Here is a 19,591-nt window from a genome sequence, read left to right as displayed (position 1 = left end):
AACAATAATCAGACACACTGGAAGACTGCGAAAATAATTATATCATCTCATCACATGAGACAACGTGCAGGTCTTCCGTCTGCTCAACTGAAGCGGTTGAAATTTCAGAGATAGAATAATGGTTTTAATGCAGATTAGTAAACTGTAAAACCAGATCACATGGCAATTGAAACTGGCACGGCGTTGCTAAATGCTGACTTGCAAACTGATATGTCGATTCGTGTCGGGAGAAATAGAGACGTGGAAGCAAGGAGTGAAATGATTTGTTAGGCAGTAATTCTGTGTAAGCAAAGTATCGGAAAACTGACCGAGTCTGCTGACAAAAGCAACGTGGACAAATCTATGAAAAGATAAATATTTCCAGAAGGTTTGTAAAAACTACAATGTATATATTTTCCACGCGCTTTGCAACACCGCCCCTGTACATTTCTACATTCCCAAGAAAATGCCCCAATTCCACCCACATCGTCGCCGCTTGATGTGGAGATTTGTTTAATCGGATTTGCTTCATTCTTAATTTAAGGTTTGCAGGAAAATGAAAGACGAAATTAAAACTAATTCTTTGGTCCAAAAGATGGCACCGGACATGAACTCCCTACCGCTTTCACGTTCGGACAACACATTCCGGAAGCATCCAATTGATATGTAATTGAAAAATTAATTGTTAGGGATGTTGAGGATTTTTCACTTAAATTAAAAATCCACCACAATCCCATTGATTACACCACACAGTTTACTGATCACTCCGGTTCGGATATGTCTCGAAAGGAACCTGCCAAAGCAAACAAAAGTTGACTCGCTTTGTTATTTGAAACGTTTGAAACTGTATATCAATAGAAACAACTAATATTAAATCAAAGTTTAGTGTTGGATCAACAATCGTGGCAAATAATTGCTATGTTGTGATGGAGCATTAGGGATGCGATGTATTTTCAATAAAACGTATTTATTTTCAAATCCCCGGGAACAATATATATTATAGAAACGTCGCGATTGCACGTTGGAGGATCTTGGCAAAAAATAGCTGAGCGGTAAAAAAATGTTTTATTTGTGGAAATGCAAATGCGTATGTATTCAAATTACAGCTAACAATGTTGTCTTTATCCGACAGAAAATGTGGGAAGATAGGTCGTTTGGTAAGTATGCCCTTGTTGATTTGATCTGCTGCGGACACCAACCACTTAGTTGTGGTACATGGGTCTTTTTTTCCTGATCGCCTGGTGGGAGAAAGCACAACCTTTCTCCTCCAAGCGCTAAATAGATAACATTCTATCGTCCTGACGCCGAAGTAAACATGCACCCTTCTTTCCTTCAGCACGGCGTCAACTCATCAACCAAACGAATTATTTGCACAAATAACTTCAAGACAGTTGTGGCTATATCAATGTCACAAAGGTAGAGCTGGAATTGTAACGATAGACGGTCGCTTTACAACACATTTATTCAATCTGTTTGGAAATATTTGCAACCCCTTAGATTATGTATTTTGAATCGAAGCAGGGAAGGACGCGCGCTGCCCAATAAAACAGCCAAGCCTGGAACAGGTTAAAACCACACATTTGTAAACTCTTGCGAATGGGAGCTTTTTTGACAAGTAACACAATTAAAGGAAGGATCTGGAATAGTTAAACTTTATTTGACAATTTCACACTATAAAACAGAAAATTAATATTAGATTAGGTGCAAAACTATTTGCATGTAATCTAAACATGAACGATTTTGCAGTAAAATGATGATTTCCATTAAATATTTGCAAGAACAGGTGTGATCGAAACCATATTCGAGATGAGAACGTGTTGCATTTCTTATCCATCGAGCCTAGGATTAATTATATCGCCTGACAATATACTGTTACTTTCCATGGGAACAGTTGATGAAGTGTAGATTTTAAACAAATGAAGCTGAAGAGTTCCTTCTTTACCCGGTTTCTGTTTCCGCGTGTGCAGGCATGCATTCATTAACGCAATCCCTCCATATCTCAGCACCAACTCAAAAGAAGGAGAGAGAGACTCATGAATATTTAGGCTCCTTCGCCACCTTCCATCCAAAGAAACAGGTATTTAGCAGCTAACACAGATAGTTTATATGTATATGAATAAGCTGATTGTGTGAGGTACAATAGCAAATGGAAAGTGAATACAAACCCACATCTCTCGAGGGTAATTCATCTGTCAACTATTTCAGCGCAGCGCTACTCTGCATCGCAAATCTCCCGTCCCTCACTCCGTGCGCATGCGCGCAATCTGGCCCCGGGCCCGGGCTCCGCCCCCGCTGCCTCTCTCGCCCAATCAGAAACGCGGTGTGGCGGCCTCTCGTTTTTGTTCAATCGCTATCCAGGCCCAGCTACCACGGCGCCTGCGCGGAATCTCTCTCCCTCCGATTCACCCGCGCGTGTACGCGAGGGGCACTAGACGCTCGCGCGTCACATGACCAATTCAATTCCTTCCTCCAACTGCCTTCCCCGAGGCTGTGACGGCGTCCGAGGGTTGAACTCGAGCCCGAGCCATTGGAGAGCCGTTAGTGCGCGAGCGGCTGTGGCAGTGTTGAGCAAAGATACTGAGGCGCCGCGCCTTGTGGAGCACAGCCCGATTCGCAGCCCTCCCGCAGGACCAGAACCAACAGACGGACAAAAATAAAACCACCAAAACAAAAATAGAGAGAGAAGCAAGCAAACCCACAGAAGGAGAGGAAGGAGGGAGGGAGGGAGGAAGGGGGAAAATAAATTCCAGAGAGTCTTGCAACGCCAGAACTTTCCTGAGCTCGCGCGCGCGCGCGCGCGTGTGTGTGTTCTGGGGAAGGGGGGAAGTTTGTTGGAATATGGTTGGGGAAATGGAAAATAAGGAGCGACCAAAACCGACCCCAGACTATCTCATGCAACTGATGAACGACAAGAAGCTGATGAGTAGCCTGCCCAACTTCTGCGGCATTTTCAACCATCTGGAGCGGTTGCTGGACGAAGGTAGGGGGAAGCGGGGTGGGGACATTCCTTCACACATATGTTAACGGGGTGAGCGCCCGTGTCAGTGGTATCTCCTCTACATCGCTGCCGGGATTAGTTTGCTCGCAGCCCTCCGCTGGGGAGGGGAGGGGGAGTGGCTAGGCTTTGTAAACACTGGAAACTACAAACTCGCGTATTTGCAAAGGCTGCGTAATTTTAAACATTTGGGAGGAGATGGGGTGTCCCTTGAGAATTGTAGAGCGCGAGTATTTGTACGGTGGAGTGCCGGGCGTGGACGTGTATTTCACGTCTTGTTTAGCATCGGGTGGCGGCGATTGCAAATGCATGGACAAGATGGGGTGGGTGGGTTACAAGACTGGAGTCTACTAAGCCCCAAAATGCATGCAGCCAGAGCTCCTGCGGAAAGGGGGTTGCACGTAGTTGGGCCACCGCCGGACGGTGCTGGATCCTCCGGGCTCGGTGTCCGATACATCCCGTTTGGAATAGCACCGGGCGGCCGAGTACACCAATGCGATTTTGATTTTATTGAGAGGCTGTGATTGTCATGGTGCAGACGAGGAAGTGGCAATCATGGGGTCAGATCAACTCCAATGATCCCCGTTGGGATCCACGGGTGTTTTAGTAGGAAAGGCACGGGGATTGATTTATTTTACTAGTGATTGATGAAATTAGGGCAGTCCTATGCTGGCGTAGGTTCGAGCTTTGTGGGGCGCGTAGGTTGGTTAAGAGTTGTAGTATTCGTGTTATACTCATGTGCGGAACTCATCCTCTATTTGCATGCTAATATTTAAATGGAGGTCGTCTATATTGTGATCCTATTTTGCCTCGCACCACATGCAGTAGATATTGCGCCGAAATGTGGAAAGGTTGCAGTATCATAAAGGCATCATAGTGCCGAACGGCTGATAAGATTAATTTGCTTCGATCCAAGGATCGCATAGATGTGCTTTATTTTAGGCAAATGTTTAGGAATTTCGTCGGAAAGGAGTTCGCGTAGTGTAAAGAGGAAGTCCTAGCTGAGGGAGTTTAACTTTGTAATTTCAGTGGAACTGTTCAGATTTCGCCTTGCGAAAAGAGAACTGGGGTGAATTAGATTGGGGAAGGGAGAGTAAACAAAGATGTAATATGGACCTGCAGACCGGCAGGCAACTTTCACATCGATTTCCCAGCACTCATTTTTTTTAAAACTACTGGGCGAATGTAAATCCAAAAGAATAGTTGTAAGTGGGGGAAGTAAATATTGCGAGGAAGTAGTCTTGGGTATACTTGCTGGCGCTGTATGGTATTCATAAATTTGATGCAAATTTTAAAGTGAGAAGCATAAACGTAACATTCGTTAACTGTTTCGGTGTATGGTATTTTCGCTTTGAATCCGCACTGCCAAATAACAAATGCTACTCTGCGCCGCGTATCTTAAATAATGAACTATTGCAATGTCAATTCCTTGCACCAAGCAAGGGCGTCAACAAAAGACATCCACGACCATTTCACTTGAGTTCAGTGTCCTTTACAGCACGTTTGGAGATCGCTCAAACAGCATCTGTTCATACGACCAATTCCGCAGCGACAATGCTAGGCAACTAGGCCGAGGTTGGAAAGTATTTCCCTTTTTTTCTGAAAGGAAAACATGAACTAAAGTGGAGAGGAAATGCCTGCAGAGTTGAATCGCTGTTCTGCTTTAGCTTTTCACGGTTAGGAGCCAGGTCACATTCAGAATCTAACGCCGCTGTTGCTTACATAAATCTATCAAACTTTATACAAGTTCCACGTTTGAACGCTAGGGGGTGCCAAATCTTGCACTATGAAATCAGCGAGGCATTGTATCAAAGCCCTCTTGTTACTTGCGAAACAAATGCACGCAGGGTGACTGACATTTGTCCATAAGACACTGAACGCCAATCAGAATTTAACACTCGCGACAACCATTTGCTCTCAGCGCTTATTGCAATTATTTTTTTCCATACCCTTTTGTTCCGCAAACGTTCCTGTTTCGCATATCAAAATATTTACATTCCCCTCTATAATGAACTGAAGGTTAGTTCAATTAGAACCAACATATTAGAAGTGTCAGCTTCCCTTTTTACTACGTAAATTAATCTGCTATTAACAAGGTGCCAAAATAAACATAATGTTGGTATTGACATGCTATCCAGGCAATTCAAAGCATCAGGCAATGTAAAAGAGAAAATGGAAAAAAAAAGTACACAGCTACAGAGATAGTGCAGATTTTTTTTAAGTGCTTATGCTGCAAGATAGATTGGGAGATCAGGAATTCTTCAGCACGTGAGGGCTGTTCAAGGGACTAATAACCGTGGGGAAGGGGGTATTCTTATCTGGTGGTATGTACTTTCAAGCTTTTGTATTTTCTGCCCAATGGGTGAGGGGAGAAGAGAGAATGGCCGGGACATGAGTAATCTGTGATTATGTTGGCTGCTTTCCTGAGGCAGCTGACATAAAGATGGAGTAGATGGGAGGAGGGTATGTGATGAACTGGGCTACATTTACAACACTGTAATTTCTTGCTGTCTTGGGTAGAACGCTTACCATACCAAGCAGTGTTGCGCATGGATAAGATACTTTCTAAGGTTCATCTGAAAAAATTGGTAAGAGCTCTGCTCATTCAACGTTTGCAGTAAGATGCTGCAGATGTTTTATGGATCAGTGGTGGCTAATGCCATCTTCAATGCTGTTGTGCGCTGGGGTAACAGGGCAAAGGCCAAGAACGCCAACAGAATCAACAAGCTCATCAGCAAGGCTGCCTCCGTCCTGGGAGTGGAGTCGGATTAATTGGAGGTGGTCTCAGAAAGGAGAATGCTCTTCAAGCTGTGAAGTATCTTGGACGATACATCTCACCCCATCCATGACACACTGGCCAAGCTGAGGTGCACCTTCAGCAACAGACTGGTCCCACCAAGGTGCAGCACAGAAGCTCCTTTTTCCCCCTGTGGCTTTCAAACTGTACAACACCCACTTGTGTTGTGGGGTAGACTGACCCCCCCCCCCCCCCCCCCGCAATCTTTGCACATCCCTTATCCTGGACTTTTCTACTCGATATTTTAATTTCATGTTTGTGCAAATTACATATGTGCTGTGCAATAACAGGTCACTGAAATCTCATTATTATAATAATATACATGACACTTTCAATGCCTTGTAATTGTTTCTTTTCACTGGTGGCTGACCAATTTCCCTCTGGGATAAATAAAGTTGTATCGTAACATGCTTACTTGGATGCCATCAATGTAATTGGAACAGGGCAAATTGGTGATATTTACACCTGGGAGCTTGAAATTGTCCACCATCTTCATTTTATTTTTGTTGCAGCTGGGGTGTGTACTCCACCCCACTTGCTGAAGTCGATGGCCAACTCCTTCATTTTTTTCATACAGAGGGAGAAATTGGTGTCTTGACACCATGCTACTAAGCTCCCTATTTTCCTCCCTATTCTCCGACTCGTCACTGTTTGTGACTTGGCCCATGATGGTGGCATAATTTGCAAACTTGTTAATGGAGTTAGATCAGAATTTGGTGGCATAGTTGTGAGAGTATAGGGACTTGCAGTCTTGCAAGGCACTGGTGTTGCAAATTATTGTTGAGGATGTTTTGTCAGCAATCTTTACTTATTGTGTTTTATGGGTCAGGAAATAAAGGGTCAGGAAATCAAGGAACCAGTTGCAGAGGGGGGTGCTGAGTCCAGCAGTTTGGAGATGAGTTTGGATGGAATTATGGTGTTGGAGGTTGGAGCTGTAGTCAATAAATATGTAGCTGACATAAATGTCCATGTCATCCTGATGTTCCAAAGATGAATGTCGGGCCAGGGACCTGTTGCTGCAGTAGGCAAATTGTATGGATCAAGGCTGGGAGGCCGGAACTGATGTGCGCCATAACCAGCTTCTTGAAGCACTTCATAATGATGGTATTCTATAGCTTGCTTGTATGATATTAAGAAGAATTTATGTTCATTTTCACGGTAATTTATGAATCTCAGTTCGCCATCAAATACGGTAGAAAATTTATTGGAGAAGTCATTGTGGGTTAAGTTCTTGGCTATGGTGGCATAAACTGCAAATGGTATTCTATTTACTAATATAGTACTCCTGCAGTTTGCTCTACATAGACTGCAAGAATTTAATTCCCTAAAGTATAAATTAACGTGCTGGTGAGCTATCATTCCAATAGTCATACTAAATATGAAACTCGTGCATTGTCAGGACTAAATTGTGATTGGGGAATAATTGTGCCTGACTCATTGAAAGAGTTTCTGACAACTTTCTGGATTTGCTCTTGGACAAATTATTTTGTGAATGTCAATGTGATGTATACAGATCATTTAGATATACAACTGCCTTAATGCTTGGAGGCTTGGGAGAAGGGAAATGTCTGCAAATAGAATATATTTTCTTAAATAAGTGTGAACATTTTATTACTGAACTTTAAAAAAAATTTTTAATACACAGTACAAACCATTATAAAATGTCAAGTATATGGAACAGGAGAATTCGAGCCAACAGCACTCGGGGGGAAACATCTTCCTAAAGTTCCAAGGTTGTTATAGTATGTTTTCCAATACCCATTAGATTCATACATATCCAATATATGTGTGTGATGGAGAAATTATGTGATACTATGCATTTTGGAAATTGCTACTTTTAATACATTTGTATATTTAGCAGGAGGATGGAGTTAATTAAGTATACCTTTTAAGTATTTGCTAGTCCAATTTGTTCCAATTGTGCCAGTATGAAAGCTCTGCATTTCTTTGCAGCAAAACTAAATTGTCAGTATTAATATGAAGGGATTGTGGAAGGTTGGCTTTTTAAAAATATATTTCACATTGACTCTCCCTAATTTAAAATCTTCAGTCTCAAATTCGAATCATTCCATTTTCCTTTGCCTCTCCTGCTTGTATAGCTTCCTACAGGCCTGCAATATCTAGAGTATGTGGCCCTTTTACTGTTCAGAATTCTTGTGCATCTTTGGGTACCATTGGCAGCCATACCATCACGCATCCAGATCTTAAGCTCCAGAGTTTTACGTGCTATTTCTATTTCATTACTTCTTAAAAATATTTTTTTAATCAAAATTTTAATTCTTTTGATTATGACAGTAGTTTTGTCTGTGAAGACCTTGGGAGCCAGTGAAACAGGGCCTTCAACTTGCAATATGCTGACCAAGAAGTAATTTGCTTCCACTTGGGATGCTTCACTATGTCAACGGTGCAAGAGAAATGTAAAGTTATTGTAATCTGTTTACTGGTTTCTTATTCCTTTCCAAGTTTTAGTGTTAATACAGAATGGGGAAGGATAATGTTCCCTTCTGTATTAATACAAAACTCGTGTGCTGCCCTGAATGGCAGTGCAATTATAAATTGGTATTGAATGTTAAGTTGCTGCAATATTGTTTATATTGCACATCTTTTGACTTGCAATGTCAGGCTCAGTAGAGAGTCAGTACCACTTATATTTACTTTACACTGAAGTGTAGCAATATATTCCCAGCAGATAAATTATAGGTGTCTTGTGAATACAGGTGAAAGGACATTTGTTATGTGTTCATAGAAGTTGGTTATGTTACTAAAGTTGGTCACTTTTCCAGTACAGTTTGCATTTAAGTAGTGTTGCCATTCATGTTATTGTCAAAATCAACAATGTTATTGGCTGACTGGGTTGGTGTCCTGATTACGTTTTCATACATACGTGCAAATACCCTCCTTCGAGTGTCTGTCGCCGCTTCCTTTGCTGATTCAATTTGGGGTATTCCTCTGGATTTTCAAAAGTAGTAACTTTTGCTTTTAACATCAGTGACAGTAAAGTTGTACGATACGTTTAATTTCACATAGTAGTATATTGACAAATTATTTCACTAATTAATTAAACTAATATGCAGCATAGGGATTAAAATTCCCAGGGCTGGACCATATGGTTTAATTTTACTTTATGTAATCATCACAAGTAAAGGAGGATGAAAGCAGTGTGGTGTTGACAGGGTACTTGCTATAATGCACAATTGCTTTTATAAAATACTAGACCAAGTGCAGACCCGTTGAGTCTGTTCCCCAACGTGCGGTTGTGGGGGGAGGCGGCATGCAGCGTCACACACACTAACTATTCCCCCCACCTCCCCCCCCCCCCCCCGCGCTCTCACGCTAATTACCCCCTTGATATTATATTAATATTATTAATTTGCTCTTTTTACCCCATAACCACACTATCTACTGACGCATAGCCCCCAACTTGCAGTCACATCTAGAGAGGGAGGGCAGAGAGAGAAGGGGCAGAGACACAGAGGGGCGAGAGGGGGTGGCGAGGTGGAGAAGAGGGAGGGTGGGTGAGAGGGGAAAGGTGGGGGTGGCGGGGAGGAGAGAGTGAGGGGAGGAGGAGAGGTGGGGAGTGTGGAGGGGAGGGGGGTTTAGGGTAGGGACGGTGGGGGAGGGGATGGAGGGGAGGAGTGGGAGAAAAAGGGGGGGTGGAGAGGGGGAGAGGGAGAGGGGAGAGGGGTAGTGAGGGGTGTGCTGAGAGAAACCGTTTTTAAAATGCGCAAGTCAGATGTGCAGTCATAGAGACCATTTTAGTGTTTTACAGCCGATTGAATCTTTGCAATATAAGAAATTTGTAACCAATCTGCAAACAACACAATCTGGTAATCTCCAATGTGAATTAACCCATTTTAATTATGCTGGGGACAAATATTAATGGGGCAAGAAGGCCTCTGTAGTTCCCAATAAATTGTGTGTTTTTGTGTATAAATGTATGTATGTGTGCGTATGTATAAATATATATTTGTCAATATATGTGTGTCAAGAGTGTTTTATTGTCATGTCCCAGATAGTACATTGAAATTCTTACTTGCTGCAGCACAACAGAATATGTAATCATAATAAATAATATAACAAACTCTGGAAAAAACAAACAAACACTAACAGTGCAATAATAATAGTCTATTGTAGGTAGAGCTTATGAGGTTGTTGTGTTTAATAAATAGCCTGATGACTGTAGGGAAGAAGCTGTTCTTGAATCTACAGTTACAGTTCTCGGGCTCCTATACCTTCTCGATGGCAGTGGTGAGATGAGTGTGTGGCCAGGATGGTGTGGGTCTTTCATGATGTTGGCTGCCTTTTTGAGGCAGTGACTACGATAAATTCCTTCGATGGTGGGGAGGTCAGAGCTGGTGATGGCCTGGGCAGTGTTTACAACTTTTTGCAAACTTTTCCGCTCCTGGGAGTTCAAGTTGCCAAACCAGGCCACGATGCAACCAGTCAGAATGCTCTCTACTGTGCACCTGTAAAAGTTCAAGAGTAGAATAAAACACTCTTGACACACATATATTGACAAATATATATTTATACATACGCACACATACACCTCTTTGACATACCAAATCTCCGTAATCTTCTCAGGAAGTAGAGGCGCTGATGTGTCTACTTCTCAGGAAGTAGAGGCCTCAACATCGCCAAGGACTGCTCTCACCCCAACCACAGACTGTTTACCCTCCTACCTTCTGGGAGACGCTACAGGTCTCTCTGTTGCCGGAACAGCTTCTTCCCTGAGGCTATTACACTACTCAACACTGTACCTCGGTGATTGCCAATCACCCCCCCCCCCCCCCAGGAAAGATTGTCAGAAATATGCACGCCCAGGAATTTGAAGTTTTTGACTCTCTCCACCATCATCCCATTGATGTAAGCAGGATTGTGTGTCCTCAACCTTCCTCTTCCAAAGTCCACAATAATTTCTTTGGTTTTGCTGATATTGAGAGCCAGGTTGTTGTGCTAGCACCATATCAGTCGGTCGATCTCACTTCTATACTCTGACTCATCACCATCTGTATAAAAATATATACACACACATTTACATTTACATCCATGTAAAAATATGTGTGCGCGCATGCACATATCTGTGATTATATATGGGCATAGTTCTACCGCATGTGATATAACCCTATGCATTCTTTGTTTGCAGCATCATGGGGGTTGGATGAACTGAGGAAAGTCGGTTCAAGTTCATGCAGATTTTTGTGAATTTGCTGGCATCAAATTAATTTTGTTTAATACAGCAATATTTGAGCCAACTTTGAATGTATTCAATACACTGAATAACATAGAACTGCACACATGATAACAATTTCAATAATTTAAGTAAATAATTGTAGGTTAATAAAATTGGTTTATTTCCCTAACTTGTCGAATGTGCGTTAAATCATGATGTTAAATATTCAGTAGCAGTTTAAGGATATTCAATGCTCTTCAGATGTAGAATTCAATTGCTAAAGCTACTCTAATAATATGCAAAGTTGTAATTAGTAATACCATATCTGAACTTGCTATTATAATTCCGATGCCTTTAATGCTTTAGCCATTCCAGCTTGTAGTTAAGAATAGTCATGAATTGGCAGCTTTACGGGAGGCACTGCAAACTCAATAGTGAAAAGATAATTATTTGCGTAGAACTAGATTGCAGCTATTACTCTTACAAAAAATGTCGTTTTTAGCATTAATGCCAACTTGAAAAATTAGCGGCATTGGACAGAATCCAGTATGGAACTGTGGTTTACATCCAGAATTAAGAACCAAAATGGGATCTACTTCAGTTTGGTACAGCTCCTGACGCTTTATTGTCCAGCAGTCAGAAGGACATCATCCTTTAAAAGAATACTTCCCATGGCAACCACACAGCACAAGACTCATTATGTTTGCCATGGAGGAAACAAAGGCTGCAGGGGAGAGGGAGGTAGTTCCCACAGTTACTCATATGGATATCCAAGCCCTGGTCAACAAGATGTATGCCAAGAGGAAGGTCCTTTGTGTGTGGGGGGTGAGTGGAAAGGGGCGGGGCGGGGGGGGGGGGGGTTCGCAAGCGCAAGGTGAGGGAATAGGCAACCAGTTCGTCCTGGAAAGGATCTGACAGGAAATGGCCACACAATCTGTACACAAAGGAGCAATACTAAAAGAAAATGTATGTCCCCACAAATGTCAAGATGATCTACACACCTCTCTTTGCACTTTTTGATGGGGATCCTCACTGGAAAATGCATTTTATGCAGATGTTCCAGTTCTATGAACATGGTGCTATTCAGCAAGAATTAGCGATTCTATAGAATAGTTTTTAACTAATTTGAATCATTTATTAAGTCATATGTTATAAATGCTGATGGACATGAAAAATGGGATGTTAGAGATTTTCACTTTATTTCGTTTTTGTCTTTGTTTCGCCTTCCCCCCCTCATCTAATTGTATTATGTTGTTGGAAATGGTGGGAGAATGGAGAGGGACTCTTGCCCCTCATTAGAGATAACAGATTTGAAAATTCATTAGGAATTTGCAACGTTTTTCTTATCAGGAAGTCGCGTTTACCCTGTATCATCAATACTTCCTTTTTCTGTTCAGTTAAGGATGAGGCTATGAATGTTGACCACCGCTGGTAGCCTTCTGCTTCCTTGTGTTCACACTGCTTTAGGCTCCAGGCCTCACTGCTGCTTTTCCTATGACGAAGTTTGGTTTGCAAGATCATGCGCTGTATGCTGATGATGACTCCTTATCTGACCGGTGTGTACTGTCCCCAGACTGATGCATCTGACCGGCCATTGATGTTTCCCAGGAATCCTCCAAATCTTCAGGATGTGGACTCGGCTGCTGTGGTTGGAGAGCAACCCCGCTCCCCAGCACTATACCTGGTGCTGAAAATGCACAACAGTAGTTTTTTTTCAGGACATGCTTTGTAGAAGTTAGACATTTATTTTGCAAGAATACTGTGAAATGCAACATGCCAGAGGCTGGGTGTGCTGGAGAAAGAATTGAGTGGAGAGTTCCATTAATGGTTTTTAATGAGGCAAGACAAGAGAAGATTGGGGTGGAGCATGGAGCAAGCATGGGAAAGTTATATCAAACGTGTGTATCCTATTTGTAATCCTATACAGGTTGAACACTGATTTTCCCACACCGTCTGTTCCAGAGTCTTTCTGGATTATCCGTTTTTCTTGGCCACCAGAGGTCACGTGATAATGAAACAACAGTACACCCCTGGTCCACTAATGATACCCCTCCCAAAGCACCATGAAGGGCCAGAAACTTAAAAATATATATATATGTAATTTATAAACTGACTGTGAATGGAATGACCTGCCAATCCATCACATCTCCCACTGTCTCCCTGGCCATTAGATCCCCAACTTCCAACCCTTCTCCTGACAGGCAAGATGCACCAGCACTTTGCTCTCATCTGTTGTTTCTTGTTGGCGGTGGCTTTATCCGCTCCCTGCTCCACCATTGCCACCTGCTTCTCCCTTCACTTTGTCCAGTTTGCTTCAACCCCCCCCCCCCCCCCCTTCGTCGTCCTCCACTGCCTTCTCCTTCTCCCCTGGAATCACTAACATGCTCCACCTTGGAAGTGACAGCAGGTGAGAAGGTGTGGGAGCCCCATGGCACCTGTGCCTAGTTTTAAAGTGATACAACACAAAGTGCTGGAGTAAACCCTCGTTATAATGGACTATAACGAAAGGAGTGGTATCCGTTATTGATGATGGTTAATGGACACAAGGATACAAAGTGTTGGAGTAATGCAGTGGGTCAATATCTCTGGAGAACATGAATAGGTGACAATGGGATCCTTCCTCAGACTGATTCATTTGGCTGAGTTACTTCAGCACTTTGTGTCATTTCACTTTAAAACCAGATGCGGTTTCCGTGGGATTCCCTCCCGTCCCACCTGCTGTCGCTTCCAAGTGGAATATGTCAGTGACTCCAGGGAGCAGGGGGAATAAGGAGGCGGTGGGAGGACAGCGAGAAACATCAGCAGGTTAGAAGTACTCGCTGATGCACCTTGTGAGTCGGGTCGGGAGTCGGTGCGAGCAGGGATGTGTCGGCAGGTAATTCCATTGACATTCCGTTTACAAAGCCATTTGTGGCTGCTCAAGGAATTTCAACTGAGGTCTCGTAATTTTGTTTGGAGTATGGGGGGGGGGAGACCATCAGTTGTTGGAAAATCGATGTTCAACCTTTAATTACTGAAGAGCTAGATTATTAATGAAAGCAGTTTAGGGGCATAATCAGTCAATGGGCGTCTTCATGGCTGAGTAGGGACAATGTTGGCAAATACCACTGCCTGCAGTGCTCTCTGTTCAGCACTAAATTAAAATAGGCCAAATCATTTCCTCAGGAATACAGTGCCTGACTGACCGCTCTGAGGAAGCATTGAGCGGACAACTGAGCAACATGCAGAGAGCTGCTGTGACCCCTTGGGAAAATCCTACTGTGAGGAAGTTGATCTTGCCTTCAAGAAGAAAGCAGGCCACACTAAAGAATGTAGCCCAAGGGCATCCTGCAGAATGCAACCTACTTCATGTTAGCAGTCATGAAACATCCGAGTGTGAGATGAAGGTCTGATTCATGTTTCTGAAGACTTTGTGAATAGGCACTAATGAGAAGGACGTGTTTTTGGCCCGCGGCAGCCTGAAGCCGCGGTCTGCAGAGCTCCAGCCAGCGCGGTGTCCGCAGCCTAGGATCCCTCGTGGGGGGCCACGGATGAGAAGAAGCTCCGACCGTTGGCCCGCGGCCTACTTCTGCCGCGGGCGTGGCGGGGACTTAACATCAGGAGCAGGGTCCCTCGCGGCCCCTGGAGAGCAGCTCTGACCTCCGGCCCTGCAGTCTGCGGTGCTTCTGGCTACGGCGCGGTGGGAACTTTAAATCTTCGGCCTGCGGCCTACACCAACCTGAAGCCGCGGTCTCCGGTTTGGGAGGCACCGATTCAGCACTTACCTTGACCGTTGCTCATCTGGACGCCCGCAGCTGCGGCTGCGGAGGGTTGAGGCCCTGACCACGGGGGAAAATGGAGGAGGACTGGCCAATTTTTGTGCCTTCCACCATAGTGATGATTGCTGTGGTGGATGTTTGTGTTACATTTTTATTGTGTTTTTGTGTGTTCTTTTTTCATTGTATCGCTGCTGGCAAATCCATTTCACTTGCACTTTATGTGCAAGTGACAAATAAAACACATTGATTGATATTGAAATTGAGGCATTCATGAAATGTTTATCTTTTTGTTGAACCATCTGTAGATTTGGGGAGATTAGTGAGTAGCCTGCAATTGGTGCTGGAGCTGCAGGTCAGGTATTTTGTTGTCAGCAGAGAGTCCGTTTAAATGTTGGAAAAAACAACAAGCTAGATGGATGAAGATGTCGAAGATCCATCATTGGAGCCTCGGCTACACTGTGGGAGTTCCGCAGAGCTATGTCACAGCATCTTAATGTGGGTCAGTGACGTTCCATCATCATGTCTGAGGAGGGGATGTTCATTGATTGCATAAAGTTCAATTTCATTTGTAACCTCTTCTTCGTTTATCCTTCCAATAATATAGAAGCCTGTGAAGTTTTTTCTGAGGTTTTCAAGGACTTTTTAAAGTATCATGTAGGATCTCTTGGGGAGTCATGACGGAGAAATAAATGTGGAGATGTTAATTAGAAATATAGTAAGCAAAATAAATAGGCAATGGAAACAAAGGCAAGCAGCAAATAGGCTTGCTTGCCTTTGTTTCCTATTATGTGCCTATCTGAGCACATAAATGTTCTGAAGCACTGTATCTGAACGCACACCGCATCTACAATGAAATGCAAGAATAGCCACAACTGGATTCTGTGCTCGGAATCTGTCCCTCTGCACTGTACTGGCTACTGAAAATGCACAGCAGTAGTTTTTTTCAGGATGGACACAAAGCTGAAGTAATTCAGCGGGACAGGCAGCATCTCTGGAGAGAAGGTATCGGTGACGTTTTGGTTTGAGACCCTTCTTCAGACTGGTGGGAGAACTGGGAAGTGGGAGGGAATAGGGTGGAAAAGCATGGGGCTATTTGAAGTTTGAGAAGTCAATGTTCATACCACTGGGGTGTAAACTACCCAAATGAAATTTGAGGTGCTGAGGAGGCCTAGGACAAAGGTCAGATTGGGAATGGGAGGGGAGTTGAAGTGCTGAGCAACCGGGAGATCAGGTAAGTTATGATGGACTGAGTGGAGGTGTCCAGCGAAAAGATCGCCGAGCCTGCCCTTGGTCTCGCCGATGTAGAGATGTAAAGGTAGATATAGGAAATAGGCAACGTTTCGGGCTGAAACCATTCTTCAGAAGTTAGAGAAGTTAACACCTGGAATCTGGGCTGTGGAGTCGGAGTCGTCGAATCGGAGCCGGAGCAATTTTGGTGCTGCTGGAGTCAGAGACGGTAAGAAAGTCCCGACTCCGACTTCAACATAAATTTCAGAGACTACGTAAATCAGAAAAAAATCCCACTTTTTAAACACACCTGAGAGAAGGATAAATCACATCGGTGCTCCCATCTGGGAGATTTATCAGAATAGGATCAGGGTTAAACACTATTTTGAGGACTATTATTTAAATCATTAGGGGTTATTTCACCTAATTGGCATTGGGAACTGTGCTTTCAGCTACATAGGAACATAATTCTAGATTGATTCCCCGAATTTTTAAGCCTCTATCCCATCTCTTTCATGATATTCTACAAAATGTTCTTTAAAAAGTACTGAAAATGTAATTTTTGTGTAAAATAAGTTCTTGCACTACCAATGATCTTATAACAATATAACAATTACAGCACGGAAACAGGCCATCTCGACCCTTCTAGTCTGTGCCGAACACATATTCTCCCCTAGTCCCATACACCTGCGTTCAGACCATAACCCTCCATTCCTTTCCCGTCCATTTAACTATCCAATTTATTTTTAAATGATAAAAACGAACCTGCCTCCACCACCTTCACTGGAAGCTCGTTCCACACAGCCACCACTCTCTGAGTAAAGAAGTTCCCCCTCATGTTACCCCTAAACTTCTGTCCCTTAATTCTCAAGTCATGTCCCCTTGTTTGAATCTTCCCTACTCTCAGTGGGAAAAGCTTATCCACGTCAACTCTGTCTATCCCTCTCATCATTTTAAAGACCTCTATCAAGTCCCCCCTTAACCTTCTGCGCTCCAAAGAATAAAGCCCTAACTTGTTCAACCTTTCTCTGTAATTTAGTTGCTGAAACCCAGGCAACATTCTAGTAAATCTCCTCTGTACTCTCTCTATTTTGTTGACATCCTTCCTATAATTAGGCGACCAAAATTGTACACCATACTCCAGAATTGGCCTCACCAATGCCTTGTACAATTTTAACATTACACCCAACTCAACCCAACTTATACTCAATGCTCTGATTTATAAAGGCCAGCACACCAAAAGCTTTCTTTACCACCCTATCTACATGAGATTCCACTTTCAGGGAACTGTGCACAGTTATTCCCAGATCCCTCTGTTCACCTGCATTCTTCAATTCCCTACCATTTACCATGTAAATCCATCACCTGCATTCTTCAATTCCCTATCATTTACCATGTAAATCCATGAACCATGTACCATCTTGAATGCAATCTCACTTGTGTGCCTTGTCTTCATTATATTATTTATGAAAAAAGGTTGCAGTCACTTTGAAATTCCTCACTTCATGATCACTCAAGGCTGCTTCTACTGATTTCTGCCATATCCCAGTAAGCTGCTTTAGGAATAGCATCAAATTCCATGCTCAAGAGGTATCAGAGCAGACATGAACATTACATGCATTGTAGTCATCTCTAAAGTACAGCTATTAAATGACTGAAACTGTCCTTACAGTTCTCGATCTGAAATGTCACCCAATTCCTTTTCTCCAGAGTTGCTGCCTGACCCGCTGAGCTACTCCAGCTTTTTGTGTCTATCTTATAGATCTTTTCTTTGGTAGCACGGTGTGTATTTTTATCGGAGTGCAATTTCATGCAGTTCTAATGTGTAGAAAGGAACTGCAGATGTTGGTCTATACTGAAAATAGACACAAGGTGGTGGAGTAACTCAGCGGGTCAGGCAGCCATTCTGGCGAACAAGGATGGGTGATGTTTCAGGTCTGAAGAAAGGTCCCGCCCGGAAATGTCACCCATCCTTTTTCTCCAGAGATGCTGCCTGGCCCGCTGAGTCACTCGAGCACTTTGTATCTATCATTCATAGAGTTCGTTAGAGTCATTAAGGCATTGAAGGAGGCCATTGGTGCAACATTGAGAATTCGGTGAGTGGTAGCTGCCAGCCAGTTGTTAAAACTAACTGTTAATTAGACTGTCAGAAGGAATTGGGCTTATTTGATAAATACATTCAGCAAAAGCCAAATATCAGTCCTGATGTTAAATTAATGGAATTTAAGCACGATTTTCTTGATGATTTAAAAGAAGTAGAGAAATATGATCGCTCATCTAAACTTGCAGTACAATAAGTCATCCCTGCTTATCCAGAAATAGTAAAATTTGCAGCATTGATAGTAACAGCCGTACTATCAGCATGGGATCCCGTACTATCAGGTCAGCGTGGAGAGTCTGTTCTCCGCACTGAAAATAATTAAATCAGATTTAAGGGCTTCAATGAAAGAGGATCTGGCAGAAGGGCAAGTTATTAATAAATTTTAGGTATGTACTTTTGTAGCAAACTTAACTACCTATGCATTTACTTTTAATTTCTATTGCACATGAGATTTTTTTTGGTCATAATTCAGCCGTTTTGCTCATACCTGTGGCCTTGGTTTAATACAATTTTGGAGTAATGCTTTTATAATTTTTACTTAATTCAATGGAATTTTCATTTTGTCATAGTCCTATATGTAATTTTTTTTCCCCCTTTTAGCATAATGAATTATGTTTTTTTTTTTTTCAAAAATAAACAATTAAAAAAGACACAATAACATAGCTACAACCATTAGAATCAAAACATTAAGGACATGGGTTAAAAAGGTAGCCTGATGATTCATGTAGTTCTTATGAAATGCCAGTGTAATGTCATCACAGCAGATTTAAAATTATTATACCTAGGGATCGGGATCGGAGTCAGAGTCGGATACACAAGAAATCAAGGAGTCTGGTATTTTGGGTATCACAGCCCTGCCTAGAACAGCGGATACAATAGATGAGATTGTAGACGGTGCAAGTGAACCTCTGCCTCGCCTGGAAAGACTGTTTGGGTCCTTGGATGGAGTCAAGGGGGAGGTATAGGGACAGGTGTTGCATCTCATGCGGTTGTAGGGGAAAGAACCTGGGGAGGGGGTGGTTTGGGTGGGAAGGGACGAGTTGACCAGGGAGATTCTGAGGAAAGCAGAAAGGGGTGGAGATGGGAAGTGGTGACCAGCAGTGGGATCCCGTGTCTTAAAGGTGAACAGAGGAGCCCCCATTTCCTAAAGAAATAGGACATCTATCCCCCTACTCCCAATTCCTCCGATAAGCTGCATCTGCGCCCAGGATGAGGTTTTCCATACTAGTGCATCGGACATGTCCTCATTCTTTAGGAGACGGGGGTTCTTTTCTTCCATTATAGGTGAGGCTCTCGCTCTTCTCGATATCCCGGATGCCCCCCTCCCCCTCCCCCATTCGTAATAAGGACAGAGTCCCCCTGTCCTCACCTTCCGTCACATACAGCATATAATCCTCCTACATTTTTGCCACCTACAACAGGATCCCACTACTGGCCACATCTTCCCATCTCCACCGCCATCTGCATTCCGCTGAGACCGTTCCCTCTACAACTCCTAGGTCAACTCGTCCCTTTCCACCCAAACCACCCTCTCGCCAGGTACTTTCCCCTGCAACTGCAC

At 43.2% G+C, this 19,591-nt stretch overlaps 1 protein-coding gene across 8 annotated transcripts in view; it reads left to right on the top strand.

Annotated features, from left to right (window-relative positions):
• Positions 1-234: 234 nt before the first annotated feature.
• LOC129699535 (KH domain-containing RNA-binding protein QKI) overlaps positions 235-19,591 on the top strand; it is a 425,418-nt gene continuing 406,061 nt past the window's right edge. For 2 of the 8 annotated variants that reach the window (XM_055639415.1, XM_055639414.1), the window contains exon 1: positions 2,408-2,959. In XM_055639415.1, coding sequence (XP_055495390.1) covers positions 2,818-2,959 — 142 coding nt within the window. In that variant the 5' untranslated portion in view covers positions 2,408-2,817. Of the gene's footprint in view, positions 368-1,111; positions 1,137-2,405; positions 2,960-19,591 lie in introns of those variants that run through there. The other 6 variants (XM_055639417.1, XM_055639418.1, XM_055639419.1 and 3 more) reach the window with 5 other exon arrangements.

This window comes from Leucoraja erinacea, chromosome 8, assembly GCF_028641065.1.
Source record: "Leucoraja erinacea ecotype New England chromosome 8, Leri_hhj_1, whole genome shotgun sequence".
NCBI lineage: Eukaryota > Metazoa > Chordata > Chondrichthyes > Rajiformes > Rajidae > Leucoraja > Leucoraja erinaceus.
Note: the sequence above shows the minus strand (reverse complement) of the source record. Positions and strands in the feature narration are given on the sequence as shown.